At 49.9% G+C, this 15,376-nt stretch overlaps 7 protein-coding genes across 7 annotated transcripts; 5 read left to right on the forward strand and 2 right to left on the reverse strand.

The window, feature by feature from the left end:
* Positions 1–476: 476 nt before the first annotated feature.
* Positions 477–1,703, forward strand: PV08_02708 (uncharacterized protein; the record flags this gene model as incomplete). Its single annotated transcript, XM_016377066.1, has 4 exons — positions 477–848; positions 901–1,484; positions 1,543–1,625; positions 1,690–1,703. 4 exons carry the CDS (start codon positions 477–479, stop codon positions 1,701–1,703), a joined length of 1,053 nt encoding a protein of 350 aa, XP_016238636.1.
* Positions 1,704–2,103: 400 nt separating this feature from the next.
* On the forward strand, positions 2,104–3,850 carry PV08_02709 (uncharacterized protein; the record flags this gene model as incomplete). The annotated part of the gene is made up of 6 exons (XM_016377067.1): positions 2,104–2,255; positions 2,313–2,470; positions 2,522–2,983; positions 3,035–3,158; positions 3,217–3,528; positions 3,586–3,850. 6 exons carry the CDS (start codon positions 2,104–2,106, stop codon positions 3,848–3,850), a joined length of 1,473 nt encoding a protein of 490 aa, XP_016238637.1.
* A 606-nt stretch (positions 3,851–4,456) lies between these two features.
* Positions 4,457–6,817, forward strand: PV08_02710 (uncharacterized protein; the record flags this gene model as incomplete). Its single annotated transcript, XM_016377068.1, has 13 exons — positions 4,457–4,610; positions 4,670–4,752; positions 4,812–4,892; positions 4,949–5,118; positions 5,171–5,209; positions 5,255–5,355; positions 5,408–5,436; positions 5,491–5,553; positions 5,605–5,710; positions 5,782–5,969; positions 6,023–6,387; positions 6,444–6,584; positions 6,667–6,817. The coding sequence occupies 13 exons, from the start codon at positions 4,457–4,459 to the stop codon at positions 6,815–6,817; spliced, it is 1,671 nt and encodes a 556-aa protein (XP_016238638.1).
* A 360-nt stretch (positions 6,818–7,177) lies between these two features.
* On the reverse strand, positions 7,178–9,627 carry PV08_02711 (uncharacterized protein; the record flags this gene model as incomplete). Its single annotated transcript, XM_016377069.1, has 10 exons — positions 7,178–7,529; positions 7,643–7,783; positions 7,859–8,042; positions 8,161–8,215; positions 8,271–8,469; positions 8,548–8,570; positions 8,683–8,943; positions 8,967–9,150; positions 9,220–9,272; positions 9,388–9,627. 10 exons carry the CDS (start codon positions 9,625–9,627, stop codon positions 7,178–7,180), a joined length of 1,692 nt encoding a protein of 563 aa, XP_016238639.1.
* A 275-nt stretch (positions 9,628–9,902) lies between these two features.
* PV08_02712 (uncharacterized protein) lies at positions 9,903–11,625 on the reverse strand (the record flags this gene model as incomplete). The annotated part of the gene is made up of 2 exons (XM_016377070.1): positions 9,903–10,427; positions 10,483–11,625. The coding sequence occupies 2 exons, from the start codon at positions 11,623–11,625 to the stop codon at positions 9,903–9,905; spliced, it is 1,668 nt and encodes a 555-aa protein (XP_016238640.1).
* Positions 11,626–12,672: 1,047 nt separating this feature from the next.
* PV08_02713 (acyl-CoA thioesterase II) lies at positions 12,673–13,716 on the forward strand (the record flags this gene model as incomplete). The annotated part of the gene is made up of 1 exon (XM_016377071.1): positions 12,673–13,716. One exon carries the CDS (start codon positions 12,673–12,675, stop codon positions 13,714–13,716), a length of 1,044 nt encoding a protein of 347 aa, XP_016238641.1.
* Positions 13,717–14,163: 447 nt separating this feature from the next.
* Positions 14,164–15,330, forward strand: PV08_02714 (uncharacterized protein; the record flags this gene model as incomplete). The annotated part of the gene is made up of 1 exon (XM_016377072.1): positions 14,164–15,330. One exon carries the CDS (start codon positions 14,164–14,166, stop codon positions 15,328–15,330), a length of 1,167 nt encoding a protein of 388 aa, XP_016238642.1.
* Between the last annotated feature and the right edge of the window lie 46 nt (positions 15,331–15,376).

A 15,376-nucleotide genomic window follows, 5' to 3' on the forward strand; every position in this document is an offset into this window, starting at 1 on the left:
TCTCTCTCTTTGTTACATCGCCACATATGAAGTAAAGGTTGTCGTCTCCTTTGGCCTTCTGCTCTCCTTTATCTTTGTTCAAATCAATGAAGACTACCTTGGAATTCTGTAGGCTGAATCGGTCAACAATTGCTGCTCCAAACCCATCTGCCCCTCCTGCTCTCGAAATAGTCAGTGACCATTTTGGTAAGGTGAGAGCGTCTCGGACCTGTAACAACAACGACTCTTTGGGCCGAGTTTGCTGTTAGAAAAGTCATGGCGTCAGCTGCTGAAATAACTGGTGTTGTAAACAAGTATTTTTGGTTTGTATATTTGACACTTGAAACATCGGCTGTAAGTCAGTACTCTCTCCATCTTAGGCCGGCAACGTGCCCGGGCCATATATTTGTGGTCCGGCGTAAGCATTGACGTGGACACAAAAATTTCCGAATTTCCTAGAATCAACAATCTAGTGAAAGAACTTTAGATCACCTACTATGGCATCTAACAGGGTACGCATTGCAGTGGCAACAAATTCTCTGGGTAAATCTGCTGCCGGCCATGACATTCAGTCAAAGCTACTTGCCGCTCATTCGCACGGCTTTGATGGTGTGGAATTAGCATGGGAATGCCTTGAGGCTCATGCATCATCTACGCTGTTTTCAGAGGAGAGCGTCCGAGAACGTAGACTATGCTTGGCTGCCGAAGACATCCAACGCACTGCTTCGACGCTCTCCTTAGAGATCATAGCTCTGAATCCATTCGGGTTCTATGACGGACTGACACAAGAACAAGACATCCAATCACGCCTGTATGAAGCAGAGCTCTGGTTACAAATTTGCGACATCTTAAATGCTCCTATCCTCCAGGTACCAAAGCAGCTTTGTCAAACTGAGTGTCGAGAAGCTAAGTCGCGTCTAGATGTGTTCCTGCATTTACCCCTTGCAGAAGCCTCTTACACCGGATAAACATCACATCGCCAGTAACATCCGAAGGCTCGGTATGTTGGCCCAGAAATACAACAAGGTTGTGGCCTACGAGGCAACGGCCTGGGGGATCCATGTAGACACCTGGCAACAAACACGGGACATTGTGTCTCTGGTAAATCTCCCGAATGTACGTCTCTGCATAGATACCTTCCATATTGCAGCTAGGGAAGCCGGCGATCCATTCAACGCCACTGCTCCTATTCGAATCGATGGCCTGCGCAACCTTCGGCAGAGTTTGGCAGAAATGCGTCGCACCATAAAGCCGGACGACATCGGATATTTCCAACTTAGCGATGCAACAGTCGCAGACCCAAATCAGAGAGGTTACCCACGACCTGACCTTAATCAGCCACCCTACATGACTCAGTCGCGCAACTGTCGAATATTCCCATGTGAACCACAGCACGGAGGAGTATTGCCTGTCGTGGAGGTTGCGAAAGCTGTCTTTGCATTAGGATATCGAGGATGGGTATCTATGGAAGTATTCCACGTCGATATGTGGAGAAAGGACTCCTCGTAAGCTTCACTCACGATCACGATGTCATGCCGTAGTCTAACACAGAGCGATGGACAGTGTTCCAGAAGAATGGGCTCGTCGAGGAATGGCCTCATGGCGGAAAGTCGCCCAGAAGTGCGGGCTTGAATCTCCGGCGACCAGTGAGTATTGTGTTGCTTCTAAATCTCCGAAACAACGACGTAGTTGGCTAACGATCATCCATAGATGCAAAACTATAGCATCATGGAGACTATTTATGACTTCTGGCATGACAAATTTTTCGACGAGAGGCAACTAGGGCATATAGCACAAGCGAGTCGGCGTTTGCCGGACTTTTGTCCATCCAAGGCCGCGAGGAGCACATAGTAGATAACAATGAGAATCCGTATCCGATCTGCTGTTCCAGTCTTCTGCTCGTAATATCGCGTGACACCCAGGTACTTGAACAACGGTCTGTCATTGCTGCCCGGCTTCCAAATTAGTTGCCCGGAGGGCTAGGCGCATTGGCCCTAGCTACGTGTGGAGTCCAACTGTGCCTGGGTCAACTATATCAAGACCAACGTTGAGATCTTTCTTGGTCCAGAAGATCGATTAGACACCCTGATAGACGTTCAACGCCGTTAAATTTGCGTTCTAACCATGGAGATCCTCGTCGTCGATGTTCTTGTCTGTGGAGGCGGCATGTCGGGGCTGGCATGTGCTGCATTTGCGGCGGAGGCCGGAGCGAAGGTTCTGGTTGCTGAGAAACAGGCTCATGTTGGCGGCTCTTCTGCTTACTCGGCTGGGATGTTGTATGTTCAGGTGATCAATCTTGATTAAGTCAGCACGGATACTGACGATACACACAGCTGGGGTCCCAAAAGTTACGAAAGCCTAAGATCTTGGGTGCCGAATGGCGACATTGATCTCCAAAAGGCTTGGATGTCTGACTATCTGCCGGCTGTCCAGTGGATGAGACAGATGGGAGTACCGACCTCGAATCGATTTGGTCCGATCATGACGATTGGTTCGTAGGGTCTTTGTCAGAAGAATAACGCACCGACTGACACCTTCTTAGGAATCGGGTATCCCATCAAAATCCCGTATCTTCACGACATGCACCGGAGACGTATCGAGAATAGTGGAACGGCATCTCAGATCTTCACCAGCACACAATTAGTGAAGTTATTGCAAGAAGACCCAGGAGTTCCCGGCTCCAGGGTCATCGGTGCGATTTTACGTCGGACCGATCTCAAGTCTCCAACCGCCGACTACATTGAAGTACGCGCAAAGCAGGTTGTTCTGGCCACCGGTGGATTTCAGGGTTCACCAGATCTCACGTCGAAACATCTCGGCCCAGGAGGAGACACCATTTTTGTCCGCTCTAACAAAGGCTCTGTGGGAGATGGACTGAATTCAGCTACTTCGGTCGGTGCAGGTACCAGCCGTGGAATGGGCACCTACTACGGTCATTTACTAGCAGCCCCTCTTCGCTCCGAGGATGTTGATCCTCAAGATTACCTCCCCCTGGCTCAATATCGTGAGTTCAAGATCTAAATTTCTCACTTCATTATGTACTAACCCTTCCTAGAAAGTAGGTACTGTCTTTTGATCAATGAGGCGGGTCGAAGATTCGCAGACGAAACCCTAGGTGATGAGATCGTCAATCAGTATCTAGCAAAGCAGGACAATCGCCGTGGGTTTCTTCTATTCGAGTGCGTGTCCTTACTGCATTCCCTGGAGCTCTGATCAAGTACTAACTACTGAGTCTAGTGAGCGAACCAGACGGAAACATTGCGTCTCGGCTCTCTTCCCTAACGCTGGAGACGTGGATCGCTTAGAGAAAGCCCGGGCACATGGATGCAACGTTGCCAGTGCTCCGACTATAGAAGGCTTGTTGAAGGTACTTCAGGAATGGGGGGTGGACGGGTTCCAGGCAAAACTCACAATCGAGCAATATCATCGTGCTTTGTCTCAGGCCGACTCCGGCATTATCTTGGACGCCCCAGTGGGAAAGGGAGGTATCCCTCCAGAATCCCTTCTTGATGGCGAAGGTGGATTCTTTGCCATGGAAGTTCAGCCTTCGTGAGTCCAGCCTAGAAAACTCAATGACGTATGAAGATGGGGCTAACAGCCATTCAGGATCACCTTCAGCTACGGTGGCATAGCAGTGGATTCAAATGGCCATGCTTTGACTGCTGACAAGACCTCTATTCCAGGCCTCCTCGTAGCTGGTGTGGATGCTGGGGGCTTCAGTAACCTGGGATACGCCGGGGGGCTGGCACTAGCTTTTGTAACGGGGTTCTGGGCAGCGAGGACAATTGCGAGGGAGCTTGGTTTGAGAGAGCCCAAATTGCCACCTGTATCATCGCACGACCGGGATCTGTTAGCAGCCGCACGGCTGTAGGATCTCATCAGGTAGATAGAGCACGTTCGAACTCTCTAGAGGATCGGATTGGTGAGCTGAATGTTGGGGTCGTTTGGCAAGAACTTATCAGTGGCTTACGGACTCGCTTCCAAATCCCCTAGTCGTTTATACAATGTCCGTCGCCCAACAGGCTGGCCCTAAGCAGTCGTCCCCAGGATTTTGCAATCTTCTAGGCCGCGTGGCGTTTTGTCCTGATGGATTTCGGGCCTCTCGAATGCCAACAGAGTTTCTCTGGACCAACCCAATAAGCAACTTCCGGCCGTCTAAATAATACACCGGTATTGGCCACTCTCCTCGGAATTGTTCAGGGACTAACGGATGAATGGATCAATGAAAGCCCCCAATCAAGGGTCCCCCACAATCAACAGTTACCCCGGATCTGCCTAGAAAGCCGGGGGTTAATTTGAACACCGGCCAGGCTCGTGAGCGCAACTGACCCCTGTGAACAAAACGTGGTAACACTCGACGTTAAGCTGTAGGAGTGTGACGTAGATATATAGACCTCTGGGACCCCCAGGGTTTCTGCCCTTCAGCCCCTATCTCTACTAGACAACCTCCTGTTCTACACAACGCTGCATGTCCACAATGGAACCGACAACGGAAAAGCGCAGTCAAACTCAAGAAGTGGAAGCGCTTGAGCACCACCAACCCAAAGACAAAGTCAGTATTGCCGAAGGCGACCTTGATGTCGGTGCCAGCATTGTACAGGCACAGGAAGACACCCACTATACCGAGGAAGGTAGGCATTCTGACGTCCCTTCTGGATCTGCGCTTTGTTCCATACTGATACCCTCGTAGAAAAATCAAAGGTCTTGAGAAAGATTGACTGGCACATCATTCCTTTGGCGGCTTGGGCGTGCGGTCTCCAATTTGTGGACAAGGTCGGAGCCCAAATTCTCTCGCTACCAGATACTAGTCTTATTTACATTCCTCTCCACAGTCGGGCCTGGGAGCCGCAGCAACTTACGGTCTTCGCGATGATCTCGGCTTAGTGGGTCAGGAGTACTCCTGGTGCGTGTCGGTAAGAGAGCATTGAAAGGAACATTCAAATGATGACATCTGACCAATGTATCCCAGATCTTCTACTTTGGTTACCTCGGCGGTTCGTTCGTGTCAGGACGTGCTCTCCAGTACTTTCACGCCGGAAAAGTCATTGGATGGGCGTATTTCTTCTGGGGATGTACTTTGCTGGGATGTGTTGGTGCTCACAACTATGCCACGCTGCTCGCTTTACGTTTTCTTCTGGGGTGAGGGATGCCAATGGCGTCAGTCTGATCTGTGAGACTAACTGACTCCTAGCCTGTTCGAATCTGCCTTGGTGCCTGGACTTCTCCTGATGTGAGTCCCTCTACTAATGAGGCGAGCTTGAACTGATTATGACAGCACCACCATGTGGTACCGCCAACAAGAGCAGTCTCTTCGATTTGGCCTGTGGACAGTTACCAATGGTATCATGCCGGTTCCATTTCTAATCATATACTGGGGTAAGTTGGGCAATTACTTTCTATTCAATCTGAAGCTGAATTATGTCTCCAGGCCTTGGGCATGTCAAATCTGGACCATTGGTAAGACCAAGCTGGATTCACGATGGAATATCGTCGTGCTAACACGGGATGAAGGTGGCATGGCGGTTGATCTTCTTGCTCCTGGGGTTGCTGAGCTGTCTTACCGGAATTCTGCTTGTAAGTTCAATTCGCATGTTCACTTTCTCTCTTGCTAATCATAGTTCCTAGTACTTCTTAATGCCTGATTCTCCCGTGACGGTAAAATGGTTGAATGAGAGGGAGAAAGCCATCGCCATCAGGCGACTTGTCGATGATCAACTTGGCGTCAAGAATGGTAAGTAGCTGCAACTCATGTCATGCTCCTTTTGAACAGGGTTTGATCATCAGCTAAACTCCATACTTTAGTTCACTTCAAGTGGAACCAGTTGAAGGAATCTTTGCTTGACTATCGCTTTTGGATGATGGTTTTGCAGATGTTTTTCTCACAAGCTGCTGGCAATGTCACGACCAACTTCCTCGGCATCATCATCAAGGGCTTCGGGTATACAGCGTTGAAAGCTCAATTATACACTGCCCCAAACTTTGCTGTTCAGGTATGATAAAACCACTTCCAAACGAAAGACCATCTCACGAAACAACTTATTAGGCCGTGACACAATTGATCGTCTCCACTCCACCCACTCTCCTTCCACGATTCCGCAATATGAAGCAACCACTCGTTGCCATCGCCAGCTGTATAGCCGTGATCGGTATTGTGATCCTATACGTCACACCTGCCGAGCCTCAATATCAAGGTCGTCGACTGGCCTCGGTGATCATCATCTCCTGTTCCGGGGCCAACTACACCGTCATCATGGCCGTCATTGGAACCAACACTGCTGGTTTTACTAGAAAACAGATCTCCACCTCGACAGCGTTCTTCTTATATTGCGTAGTCAACATCATCACGCCACAGACATTCCTAGGGACAGAGAGCCCCCGATATCATACGGGTCTCGCTTTCGTTTTGGCGTTCGTGAAATCTTAACTATTGATAAAAGCAAGAGCTAACTTGGGTGGCTTTGCAGGTTTGTATCCATCTATATCTCGCTCTCTTTCTCAACTTGGCTCATGATGCGCTTGGTAAACAGTCGCCGGGACCGAAAGGCTCTCACCAACCCGGCTTATGCAACTGGTGATGCCAACTTGGACGAAATGTCTGCCCTCAGGTATGTGTCTCTACGTCCGTTCCAGCTTGATGGAATGCCTCTGGGTTGTTCTAACATTCAGTGCTACACAGAGACGATACAGACTTGCAAAACAAGCATTTCAGGTATTCGGGGTAGAAAATGTCAACGACACAGTCCGCACAGGCAGCAGAAGAGGCCCGCAGCAGCGAGCCAAACCGTTCTTGCTCCTCATTGGAAGACTTCAGAGAGCGTACTGTCAAGGACTAGTGTAGTGGTCTGGATGTGTTCGAAGCTGGAATTCATTCCCTCAACATAGGTTTCCGGAGTGGTGTAAAGGGCTAACATGAAGGACGAAGGATCAGAAGGGCAAAGTATGGGCAACATGAGATCAATAACGACTTAAGCCTCTATATCTGAAGAGTTCCAAAAGAGCGTCTGATAAATTCTTAGTCTCTAAAGCTGGTCAACACAGACCACTTGCCATCAGTGCCATTGCCATTGCTGCGACAAAGGAGATAAGATGGCATGACGTGGTCTCTGTACTCCATGCATGTTGGCAGGACCATTGTATATGTGCATGGCTATTGCACCATGTGTTCCTCCCCAAACTACCGATGACAATCTATCAGTCGCTATATTTTCGCTTTTAACATCCCAGTATTTCCAATCTCACTCATCTGATCACTGTGTTGCTTCCTCAGCTCTCTCCTGAGTAATTTCCCTGTGGGGTTTCTCGGCAGGCTCTTTACGAACTTCACGCCACCTCGCAATCTTTTGTAGCCGGCCGCCTGAGTTGCCACCAGGTGCTCAATCTCCCTTGCTACACGAGGGTATTCAGTCTCTGGAACGTCGGAGTGTGTGACAACGAAGGCGCGAGGTATTTCTGTTGCTTCGCTCTCGTCCCATGTGGAAGTGACCCCGACATCTTGCACGGAGGGATGTGGGAGGATCAGATCTTCGAGCTCGGTAGGGGAAACTTGGAAGCTAGCCACATGCAAATTGTGAATCAGCCAGTACCATATACATGGGAGATGAACAGTTAGAGGGAAGGGAAACAATCGCTGACGGGTAGCCATGGGGGTGTTTGTCAAACTCACCCCTTATACTTGATCACGTCTTTGATTCGGTCGACAATGATGAGGTATTCCTTGTCATCCAAGTATCCAATGTCACCCGTGCGATACCATCCACCCTCGAGAAAACTCTCCTGGGTCGCTCTTGGGTTGTCTTTGTAGCCCCTATTTGCCGACATCGCGGGGGTTAGCCATATGGTTCACAAGCCGGAACTCCTTGTAGGGGCCAGTTAACCGTACATCATGATGGTAGGACAAGACACGCAGATCTCCCCTGGAACTCCTGGAGATACATCGACAAGATTTTCGTCCACGAATCGGATCGCCATGTTGGCCACGAGTGTGCCTGTTGCAACGAGAGGTGCGTCTATATCACTGACTCCGCTTTGAGAGATACACGAGGACGTCTCAGTGCAACCGTAAGCTAGAGATAGAGACGCAGAGAGTGTTAGAAGTATACTTTTGCACACAATCGATAGCTCTTGCATTGTTCCCTTCCATAGACGAAGCAACCACAAAAACGTTCGAGGATCCGCACTTACTCTGACACAGGCTGACGCCAGGAAATTTTTCACGGAGTTTCGAGGCAACATTGGGCTAAAGATTCAACCGAGTTAGCCGTGATAGCCTTGCAAGTAGCTGTGAAACTTACCTTTAGTACTGCCCCAGCACATGAGAAGTACTCAAGGTCGGGGTATCTATACTTGGACACGATGGGTGACTCTGATAGAGCGAGGGCAATTGTAGGAACCAGCCTTGCCAAGGTGGCTCTTCTGCTGTGCAGGAGCTGGAAGCCAACAATCGCAACTGTTAGCCTCCTGTACTTCTGGGGAGATTGGTCCAGTACATGCCTTGCAGAAGGTGTCCATGTCAAATGCGTGCATTAGTTGGATGTAGCTCCCGAGCCATGGACCGAGCAAGGCACAGACATAGAGGCCGTAAATGTGCGATACTGCGAAGACATCAGATAAGCCTTCCAAAATCATGATTGTCGCAACTGGCACGTACAGGGCTACGTTCCTGTGTTAGCAACGTGTGAAGAATCTCTTGCTACAGCAACGTACAGGGAAGAACACCTCTCTCATATCACCTCTCCAGTTGTCCTGGTTGTGGAATCGCAACATCTCACATATCGCAATTAGATTGTGATGCGAGAGCATGACGGCTTTTGGAAGTCCCGTCGTGCCACTGGAGAGCACGATCGCTGCGCATCGTTGATGGGCGTCTTGTCCGTCCAGGACGTAGGCTTCGGGGCTGACTCTTACGCTACTCCGAAGGAGGTCATCCGGGAACTGCAGCGCAGAATCAGCGCCGCTCTTGTCTTTCTGAGGACAGGCTTGTGACAAACCAGAGCATGCCCTTGACATCGGGACAAGAGAGTCATTACCAAAGTCCCTTGAGACGTGCCATTGATTATTTTCAGAGCTTTGTCCAACTTTGTCTTGACAGTCGCATCAGCAATGATTATTTTCGGCTTGATTATCTTGATGGCAAACGCAAGCTCGTCGTCCGTGTTGGAATGGTTGATCGTGCTTCGTTCTAAGGTCAGCAACAGGTCGACGGATCTGAGCCCAGGTTATAGTCGAGAGTCCCAAACGCACCTAACGGTACCACCGGCAGCCCAGACGGCGTGGGTTGCAAGAATGTAATCTACCTGTCCCTGTTGTCAGTACGCGGCGCTCTGGAAAATCTTTAGGTGATTGCGCTATCTCTTGTGTCTCATCTGTGGGCCCACCCAGCCAAAGTTCTCATCAGAATGGCAGACTTACGCAGCTTCTCGAAACAATAGATACGACATCCCCTACGCAAATTCCATACTCAGTCCGAAGCATGTTCGCCACCAGGAACGCGTCTTTGCGGATTCCTCCATATGTGATCTGCTTGGTCGTCAAAGTATCCTCGCAGATGACTTTAGTAGGCTCTGTGTTGCACACATTTTCGAGCATGAACTGTGTAATGGAGCGATCGGGTCGTAGATGGACCGTCAAGTTAGAGTATACTGGAGCCATTGATGCGGGCAATGATTCTTTGTTCAGAAGGTGACTTTGGGACTACCCTCACCTGCTTTCGTTGAATTTTATGTAGGAAGCTCCTCTCTTGTGGATTGGCTTCGATACTGGAATTAATATTTCCGAGTCGGAACACGCCTAATTCCAACGAGACTATTTGGAAGACCATATTATTTATTCGGAAGACCTTCTGCCAGATGCTAGAGCAATGTAGCACCCACAGAATGAGAATTATGGCTGAGATCTATTCAGATGATGAGGTAAATATCTTCACATCAAGTTATGCGGACCTGTCCTTCCTCCAAGCTAGGGAAGCATATCTCGGACCAGGTATCAGGTACAAAAAGCTCATTAAATGATCCCTGTCCCAAATCTACCGCTGTGTTTATGAGGCATGGAATCTCTTGAACGCCTCCCACCTGGCCGTTCGAGGTGAAAGACGGTGGCCAACCCTTTTCCGCAATCTCTCCCAAAGCATCCAACGCCCTCCTCGCCGCTCCGAGCTTTGGTGACAAATTCTCAAGGAATTTAATTGCTCCCTCAAATGAAGACATGGGCAAAGAGTTGGAAAAAATGCTCTTCTCCTTGTTGACGTGAGGAACTAGGTGGCATATGCACTCTACAACGCACTCAATAGCGTTGAGCCCGAATGGTATCGGGTTTACCTGTGATACCATATACTCTACAATTGCTTCGATGGTTTCGTTTGAGAGTTCTAAGCAAATTTGTGAGCCTCGAGCGTCCGCTGCGGTGGTATGTTTCCATGACTGGCGAAGGAGAAGTCGCAACAGGTTGAATCTCTAATATTGGTGAGTGTTTATCTTGACGAGGGAGGGGGAAAAGAGTCCTTCGTACCACATAGGCAACCAGCCTCGACCGAATCTGAGCGTCGGTCTCTCCAGTTGCTAGATACGTTGGGAGGAACAAAGTGTCCCAACATAAGCTTTCATGAGTTTCTCTTTGAGCGTATAGGATTTTGGCGTCCAGAACTTCAATCTCTTCTGCTCGATTTTTTCCATAGCTAGAGCTAACAGCAAACATCGAATCCCAGACCTGGGCCCACAGTCGTGCCCATCTAATCATAGTCTGCACGTAGCGATTAATGACAAGTTGTTCTTCCACCTTGATGTGAGTCTGAAGATCGAACACGGTGCTGAGGAGTTCTTCTTCGGTGACTGCAAGCTCACCAACGCGAAATTCATTCTCTCGGATGATGTACGGCTTCCAACATTTTTGTGCTATTCGGCGATCAACATAGAACACAGTCCACCATAACAGCCTTCGGGCATGTTTTCTAGACTTGGAGCAGTCTATCCAGGTGGATTCATCATTCAAATGTGCCGAAAATGCCGATTGAATTGCTATTGCAATTGAATGTGAGGCTGGGGTGAGTTTCTCGATGTGAACCATATATATCGCTTTTACGGTATAGTAGCGAATGAGATCCAGTTCTGCTGGCAAGAGTCGCGTATGATGATCCCTGCCGGATATCTCTTCAGCCATCAAGCAATATTGCCATCCCGGGGGAGCTGCATTCTTTTGTGAGTGGCTCGTAGAGTCAAGATATGTCGCAACCGCGAGGACCATGTACATCAGCATGAAAAAGTTGCGTGATGAGGGCCTGACGACAAGGCAAAGCCCACCCCCATCCTCAACTAAATCCTGTCTAACCTGTTCCATACGCTCCATGAATTCCTGCTCTTCAATGCATGGGAAGAAAGGGTTCAGCTCCTCGAAGTACAAACCGATAAGCAGTTTGAGCTGTCGTATCGAGGGGAAGTTGCGGACATATTGTGACTTTTGCCGTTGTTCAACGACTGGCGTAGAAGATCCTTCGAGGCACTGCCTCTGAGTGCCATTTGAGGAGGCTAGATGCAAGGCTCTCTTCAACGCATCGATATGAGAGCTCAATGACGCGGCAGTTGTTTGATTTGGAGAAACACCGAATATCTCAGTTTCGACGGGCAATTCCTCCTCGGCCTCCGTGGTTTCCACCATTAACGCTTGATTTACGCGACTAAGCTGGTCCTCGAGGGCCCTTAACCGATCCAGCACTGCTTGGGAGGGATTGTTGCAAGAATCACCAGAATCCTTTTTTGTGCAGGGTGGTCTATAATTGCAACACCACCTGAAGTCAGCCTGATTCTTACCTTCGCAGATCATGTCGACTCATGTGGGATTGGTACTGACTTCGCATTGCAGGGAGTAGAGTCCGATCCCTTTGACTTTCGTATTCTGGCCTTCTGTGGGTAGACGCAAGTTCGAGAGTGTCTTGTACAATTGTGACAGACCACGCCGCCGTCGCACTTCAATCAACTGAGTTTACATACATCTAGAGATCACAAGGAATCCTACCTTGATCTTACTCTGGCGACAGGAGATGCTAAGTTCGAGATTAGGCCGTAAGCACAAGCTGCAGGAGGAAGACACCCATACCATGCTTTGCTGATGTATCTTCCCCGGGTCCTTGGAGTCTCTGAGGACGATCCGTGACCATGTACTGGCAATCGTGTCTCCTCCATATTGTCAAGGGGCGCTTTGAGTGTCTTCTTCTGGCCTTTCAAGCATCGTGGCCCTCGTCCAGAGCCTAAGATGGAGCAAGCGAGTCAGCACACAATGTGTTTCTGGGGAAAGATATGCCCCCTCAATTTTCGACCCCGGCACTGAGGCAAGAAAAGTGGAGCCGGGGGTCAAAACAACGCCCCGACTAACTGAAGTCTCCAAGTCTACCTAGATGCCTTGCCCTGAGGAGATCTCTGTCCTTCACTATCTTCTGCAGGAGGGAAACGTGGAATGGAGATGACGCATAGTTTTGATCTCGAACCTTCGAGTAGAGCACAAGAGATCATGGATTTACGCCCCGTGGTAATTCCGACTGGGGAGGAACAACCCTGGCTGCCCACTGCCATGATTGCCACGAATCAATCGTTTGATCCTTTCTCGAGTGAATTCTACTTCTCAAAGCAATACCTCTCTGGTGGTGTTATTTGAATCAGAGCAATAGACACAACAACAACGCCAACCTCGGCGATCAGCAGTCCACTCATGGCGACCCAGCCCTCGCTCCTTGAACAACTCCTGGAAGTCAGCCGTCTCTCGACAGGCAGCCCGGATACCTTCACAAATACCGGGGCTCTCTGGCATCCACCAGGTGCCCAGGGAATATATGGGGGAATATGCATCGCTCAAAGCCTGACTGCTGCCCAGGCCACAGTGCCACCCAATTTCTTTCCACATTCTTCCCACGGGCAATTCATCTTAGCCGGCCGTCCCGACGAAAAGATCGTCTTCCATGTGACCCGGATCAGGGATGGAAAGAGTTTCGCGACACGGTCGGTCAGTGCATGCCAACAGGAAAGAGTCATTTTCTCTGCTCTCATCAGTTTCGCGACATCCGTTAAGTCAACACGAAGACAGATCAATCATCACGAGACAATGCCGCAAGATGTTCCCAGCCCGCCCCGTTACAACCATTCCAGGAAGGCTTTCCAGAACTTTGACGGTAACACGCCTCCTTTCCTAACCAAGAAAGTCGGCATAGCGAATATGAACTCCGTGAATCCTCATGAAAAACGCATTCACCAGTGGAATAAAGCCAGTCAAAAGATATCAACCTCTGGAGGGATCTACGCCCACCTTGCGGCGCTTGCTTACATCTGCGACAACTACTTTATCGGAACGATTCCTCATGTCCATGGGATATGGGATTTTGTGAAGCCACCGCTCACTGAATTCGATGTCGTGGGACAAGATCTGCCACAGGAGCCCCAACAGCATTTTCGAGTCCCTGGGTCGGGTGAAGCCATCAATTCTACACATGATCAGGAAGGCGAGAGATTACGAATAGACATGATGGTGACACTGAATCACACCATGTTCTTTCACGCTCCAAAAGCCGTCCGAGCTGATGAGTGGATGCTCTCAGAGCTCTCAAGCCATTGGGCAGGGGAGGGGAGAGGAGTTTCGATGCAGAAGATATGGTCCCAGGACGGCGTATTACTGGCGACATGTGTCCAGGAAGGTATTGTGCGGTTGGCGGATCAAAGTCATGTTCATAATTTCGGAGGCAAGCCTAAGAGCCGGCTGTGATTGTCCACGCGCACACGTAGAGCCTAAAAAATTCGTAACCTGAGGAGCAGACGTAGACTGCCTCAATCTGACAATCACTTTTATTCACATTATTCTCAGCTTCTGTGGCATATGGCGTGGAGAAGTCACCATTTCGAATAGATCCATGTAAAAGCAATGACCTAGTTGGAGTGAACCCCCGGATCTTCTCCTTTGGGGGAACTACACCCGCTAGGAATTGGCCTATTTCCGAACCCCGGCAGACTCAAGTGCACCATAGATCGATGTCAACTTGACCTTTCTGAAGACTTGTCCCATCTAGGGTCATTTATATAGGCCATCTGTACGCAGGCTTGCTATCTGTTGAAGCTCTAGCTTGAATCCACCCCGGTGCCCATTTCACATTCCATGACATCAGCCCAAAACACGATCTAAGAGAGATCTCCATTCACAAAAAGAACCGGAAGAATGTCCAGTCTCTCCGGTATCCGAGTCCTTGAGCTCGCGGGCCTTGCTCCTGGTCCATTTGCTGGGCTCATGCTCGCTGACTACGGCGCCAGCGTGCTCCGTATCGACAGGGTAAATCCGCCATCGACACCCAGTCCTGATGTCCTAGTGCGCGGAAAGTCATCTATCAAGGTCGACTTGAAATCTCTGGGTGGGCGTCGTTTCTTCCTCCGTCTCATTCGTGAGGTGGATGTTTTGATCGACCCATTTCGCCCTGGCGTGTTGGAAAAGCTGGGGTTGGGACCTGAGGAGGTCTTAATGAAAGCCAACCCGCGGCTCATTGTCGCCCGATTGACCGGATTCCGCAGAGACGGAAAGTACGCGACCATGGCGGGTCACGACATCAACTACCTTGCTGTCTCGGGGGTTCTGTCTATGTTGGGACCTACAGGTACATCTGGAGAGCACGCCCTGCGCAGACCCCTCCCACCGAGCCCACCGGGAAACATCCTTTCCGACTTCGCTGGAGGAGGGCACATGTGCGTCACTGGGATCCTTCTGGCGTTGATGTATCGCCATCGCACGGGAAAGGGTCAAGTCGTAGAAGCTAACATGGTCGACGGGGTCTCATATCTCGCGACTGCTCCTCGGAAATCTCAGAAAATCCCGGGCCAATGGGATCGACCACGGGGAGAGAATCTCATCGACGGAGGCTGTCCTTACTACAATGTTTATGAGTGCAAGGATCAGGGAAATTACATGTCCGTAGCGGCCTTGGAGCCTCAATTTTTCACCGCCCTGTGCAAGGGATTGCATCTAGGGAACCACCACTGGGGAGGCGACAGGGAAGATCGCAAGACTTGGCCGAGAATGAAGACCGTGCTCGAAGAAACTTTCAGAAGCAAGACGCGCAAAGAATGGGAGCGCATTTTTGACGGGACCGATGCGTGTTGTTTACCAGTTCTCACGCACGATGAGCTAGAACGTGATGGCTACGAGTTGCGGTCGGCGGTTCGCTTGTCTAGCAGTCCGGCAGCAGACCCAGGCAGTGATGGATGGCAAATCAAGACGCTGGAACGAGGCGAGGGAGGTGTGACCCTTCTTCATAGCTGGCTAGGGTGGAGAGAGGATCATGAGTATAAGTTGGAGAATGGAGGAGCAGTCGTTGGAAGTTCAGCAAAGTTGTAACGCGAGTCACACTATTGAGGCTAGGTTAATTTGCGAGCCATGACTC

Source organism: Exophiala spinifera (genome assembly GCF_000836115.1).
Source record: "Exophiala spinifera strain CBS 89968 unplaced genomic scaffold supercont1.2, whole genome shotgun sequence".
Taxonomy (NCBI): Eukaryota; Fungi; Ascomycota; class Eurotiomycetes; order Chaetothyriales; family Herpotrichiellaceae; genus Exophiala; species Exophiala spinifera.